Source organism: Lupinus angustifolius, chromosome LG13 (genome assembly GCF_001865875.1).
Source record: "Lupinus angustifolius cultivar Tanjil chromosome LG13, LupAngTanjil_v1.0, whole genome shotgun sequence".
Lineage (NCBI taxonomy): Eukaryota > Viridiplantae > Streptophyta > Magnoliopsida > Fabales > Fabaceae > Lupinus > Lupinus angustifolius.
In genome coordinates, this window is record NC_032021.1 from 8,715,113 (window position 1) to 8,719,872 (window position 4,760).

Below are 4,760 nucleotides of genomic sequence, written 5' to 3' on the forward strand. Positions count from 1 at the left end.
TAGTTAAGCTTTGTTGACTTCTTGCACTTGAATATTGCACTTATTATTAATGGTTTAGAGCATTTGTTTCGACTACCTTAGTCATAGCTATCATTCCACCATTTTGATAATTATATCTTATATTTGCTTAGAGTATTTTGGAATACCTCTTAAGATGGAGATTAATTTATTTTATCTTTTATGTTTTGTTTTCATATTTAATTAGTAATTTATAAATAATGGTTAATATTATATTTGTTGTATCACAATATCATCACATCACAATTCACAATAATATCAATACAATTTACTATTTCCATCTTTTTTTTTTTTGTTGCTTTATTCATTAAGCCTATAATGGAAATTGATTTTAGTTATAAAACTGTCTTTTGTAACCAATAAGTTTGTAGATTATCGGTTTCCTAAGCCCTCACCATGTGGATAGACAAAATTTTGTTGAAAATTATTGTTTGGCTATCAACTAAGTAAGGTACATACTCGCCACATACAATGGTACAAATACATGAAAGGGACACTTCTTGTAAGCTTCCACCATTGATAGGCAATCTATAATCCCAATACAAATGTCTTGGAATGAAAATAATCTCCTCCCACTTACAACTTTCTATTTGGGTGCTCTTCACTACTATGCTTTAAGAAACTAATAATCATAGCACCACATAAAAATTTGCTTTCAACAAGTCAATCTTAACCATTACCAATCTTCTTCTCCTAACATATGGTATGCACTGTCCATTTATTTACCCAAGCCCTTAAATCCACTTTCACCATCTATAAGAAATAATGACCAACACATGGTCCTTTTACGGTAACATAGTTTTGTTTGATTTGATTATTATCTACTAAGGGCTTAACATTTGATATATCCCTGGAGCCTCTGTAACGTGGAAAACAGAACCCAAAACAAGTTTCCAACTTCCAAATACAAACAACAGACACATTCCAAAGATAACAATGTTAGGCACATACTACTTGAGTCTGTCCAATGTTCACTTATATATAAACATTGTGGAATTGAATATTATTCCTATAAAGCATATTGCATATATATCATCTTTCCAATTATTTCACCAGTGAAATGTCATTGATTGTATAGTATGACAGCAAACCACGCGAATTTACAAAACCTCCAAAAGTTCAGCAAAATCCAACAGAAAACATGATAGATTTTCCATATAATACAATCATGTGTGTACCTGTGAGAGAGAAGTAAACTAGGTTTAAGGTGATATGCAAAATCACTTCAAACTGATTTGAGCACTGGCTGATTCCATCAATCCATTGCGGATCTGCTCACCAATATCCCTAACATGGCCAGGTCCATGGGGTATAAAAACTGTGGTATTCTTTGATGAGTTCCCAAGGTCTTTGATTGTGTCGAAGTACTGAGTAATCATGATTAGATCCATCACCTCCTTAGCAGAAGTGCCTTCTACCTTGTGGGAGAAATTCAGGATGTTCTCTCTCATGCCATCGGTTATAGCTTGCCGCTGCCTGGCCACACCGACCCCACCCAAATACTTGGCTTCAGCCTCAGCTTCTGCTTTTTTAACTTGAAGGATCTTTTCAGCTTCTCCTTTGTATACACTAGCTAGTTGCATCCTTTGAGCTGTAAAGTAAAGACAAATGTTCAGTGATAGGTTGCACACAAGGAAATGCAGATGGGATGATAAATACCGAGTGAAAGCCTTAACCTACTTCAAGATTGATGCAACCAGGTTGTGCAGAATCTTACACAAGTGGGCTCTTCACAACCAACTGCTTTGGTGATTTAAGATATAGTTTATACTTTATATTATATAAATGTGTTGGCTCAAAACAATTCTTAAATAAGTATTCTTTCACTCCACGTTAATGGATATAGAATAAAGCACAACATTGACTACATTACTATCATAAAAACTAGGTGAGAAACAAATTATGAACAAATGATTAACAATTTTAAGTATACGGGAAAAGAAGAGAAAAACAAATTAAAAAAATCAAAAGCATGATCTATTTGTTTGAAGAAAGTGGAAGAGACAGAGATAGCAGAGTACTTTCATCCAAAATACCCACAGGATACTACAATCAAGGTTCCCATAATTGACATGATTATCCATTTTGTGACCAAGTTGTGTGCTGATAATAATATCATCGTGATCATAAAAGTTTTTTGGCGGACTGACTTAGTTTCATCTTGCACATGGAATGGGAGACCTTGGATTGAGAGAGGCAAAGAGAACAATTATGAGATGGATACATACACATGCATTTGTATATAGTGAGCACTGAGAAAACTTGTACTCCCTCCATTCCATAAATATTTTCACTTTTTGAATAGTTTTCTTTACATTTTTTATTATCTTTTTAGGATGGCAGTAGTATATGTTGGGCACTGCTTAATATGTCCAATAAATGGGGGGAAATCAAAAAACATAAAGTATTGTTACCTGCATTAATCTCATTCATTGCCCTCCGCACAGAAGAATCGGGTATAATATCAACCATCAGTATATGCTCTATGTTATATCCATATTCTCCCATCACCTGGGAACATAAATTTCAAGAGATAGGGGTATTGGTATAGAGAGGCATAGTCCAGCCAAAAATTAAGCACAAGGAAGTAAATGTTGTCCAATATTGTCATATATAGTTTGGATTTAACAAATGATGCATTGCGTTTCAAAAAACTGTTCTGTGCTGATAACTTCAAAACAGATGCTTTATTGTTTGTACTAACTCTTGTTTGCAACCAGCAAGCTTTAATTGATAAAGGAACAAAAACAATTAAATACTTGCTTTGTTTGTTTCTTTATGATGAATGATCAATGTTCCTTTTACTTATCAGTTCTGAAATGTTTCATTAAAGATGGCCTAAACACTATTTGAATAAAGTAATAATTTATATACCTTTTCAAGTTCCTCCAACACAGCTTTGGCAACTTCACCCTTCTGCTCAAAGAGTTCATCCAAATTCATTCTCGGAACAATAGCACGCGTGACTTAAACAGCAACCCACACAGAAAAAAGGGAAATCCGTCAAATAAAGAAGCAGACAATAAATGCTTCATAGAAAATGCTGGACAATAGATAACCAGAATTTTTAGCCAGTCTTTGACAAAATGAGTTGACATGCTTTTTCACCCTCGAATGGATGAGTAGCGCCAACCACTTTATTTCACCAAACAACCATGGTTGAATTCTGTCAAAATTTTAACTTATTTTTCCGGACTACCTAGCATTTCTCTAATCAATAATTGTGCACAAGAGAATCCATTCATCCAGTGGCAAAAATATCTTCGCAATAGAATGTTTGAATTCTTTGGTGAATCTTGGATCTTCCCTACACCTACAGACTTACTTTCTTCTCTCCTTACTAATTTAGATGTTTGGTTCTCATAAAGACGCTAAAACTCTATGGTAGTGTCCATTTTTTGTTCTTTGGTGCATACGATTGGAAAAGAACAAAAGTGTTTTGAAAGACGCTTTTTCAACAGTAGACTTTGTTTGGAATAGGATTGCTATTTTAGCATCTAACTGGCGCTCTGCCCATCAATCCGTTAGCAGATTTTCTATGGTAAACATGCTAGAGGGATTGACATGCTTTGTCACATGACTCTGTCACCTAATTCTAATTGTTTCCTTTCATTTTTTTGTGAGGATCACTTACCTCCTCTTTTCTACAATAATATTTATTTTATCAAAAGGACGGCCCAAGGCTCCCACTTAGTGGGGTCTGGGGAGGGTATATGTATGTAGCCTTACTCTCCAAGCAGAAAGACTGTCTTCAGGATTTGAACATGCGACCTTAGTCACTAAACCACAACATTAATGGTACACCAAGCTCAACCTCTTACTAATATTGATTTTATTACGTAAATAAAATAAAAAGAAGCATACCATCAAAAACATAAGCCTGGATTTGTTCCTTAGGGTTTTGCAATTCATAGAAAGCATCATCAGCATTTTCTTTAATTACACGGTACTGAATCGAGCAAAGCAATTGCACAAACACATTATCCTGCACAAACCATTATTACAAAAAACACTCTAATTTGTTAAATCTCATAATTAATAACTAAAAATGACACACACGATTGCATAATCTCGAGGAAAAAGAGAATCTAGAAAAAAGACCTTGGTTTTGGTCTCGACACGGACGTCGAGGGAGGAGATCCTGGTGGAGAGGACGCCGGCGAGGCACTCACCGGCGAAAGGGTTGAAGAAATGGAAACCCGGTTGAACCACCCTTTGGAAGCGGCCCCACTGCTCCACCACTCCAACGTTTGATTGCGGAATGCATCCACCAAATAAGCACACTGTATTACCCATAAGATTAACAACAATAACCAAACGTGCTCTTCTTCTCTCCTTCTACACACTTGTACTCAAATCTAAAGTCTAACATAGACTATTCTCTATTCGCTGTCGGTATGGATCAGTTTTGAGTAAAATATCATTGAATCCCAATACATAAATACTATATGATTCACTTGATTGATTTATATTAGGAAATTTCATATAATCTCATCCAAAATTTATATATGTGTGAATACCAATTTTTTCTAGCCCAAGATATTTCTTAAAAAGGTAAAATAATAATTGTAAAGTTATTTTTGTAAAGAAATCAAAACAAAAAAATAAATAAATAAAGTCCTTGTTTTGAGGAATATTGGCAATCATTCCAAAAGTCTCATTTTTTAACAAAAAAAAATTAATTGAGCATTCATGAGTTCTATCATGGTAATACCATTTTTAAATAAAGATTTCTTCTATTT

At 34.4% G+C, this 4,760-nt stretch overlaps 1 protein-coding gene across 1 annotated transcript; it reads right to left on the reverse strand.

Moving 5' to 3' along the window:
- LOC109325996 (protein PPLZ12-like) lies at positions 946-4,419 on the reverse strand. Its single transcript, XM_019558655.1, has 5 exons — positions 4,120-4,419; positions 3,883-4,003; positions 2,893-2,984; positions 2,433-2,529; positions 946-1,609 (listed from the first exon to the last, which is right to left on the reverse strand). Exons 1-5 carry the CDS (start codon positions 4,312-4,314, stop codon positions 1,239-1,241), a joined length of 876 nt encoding a protein of 291 aa, XP_019414200.1. The 5' UTR covers positions 4,315-4,419; the 3' UTR covers positions 946-1,238.

What these genes read in the sequence shown, in the direction of transcription:
- LOC109325996 (XM_019558655.1), bottom strand. Translation starts at nt 4,314, where the DNA reads ATGGGTAATACAGTGTGCTTATTTGGTGGATGCATTCCGCAATCAAAC. An exon ending in GTGTCGAGACCAAAACCAAG is followed by an intron (nt 4,004 to 4,119) that starts GTCTTTTTTCTA and finishes TGGTTTGTGCAG; the next exon opens with GATAATGTGTTTGTGCAATT. An exon ending in CCAGGCTTATGTTTTTGATG is followed by an intron (nt 2,985 to 3,882) that starts GTATGCTTCTTT and finishes TTGCTGTTTAAG; the next exon opens with TCACGCGTGCTATTGTTCCG.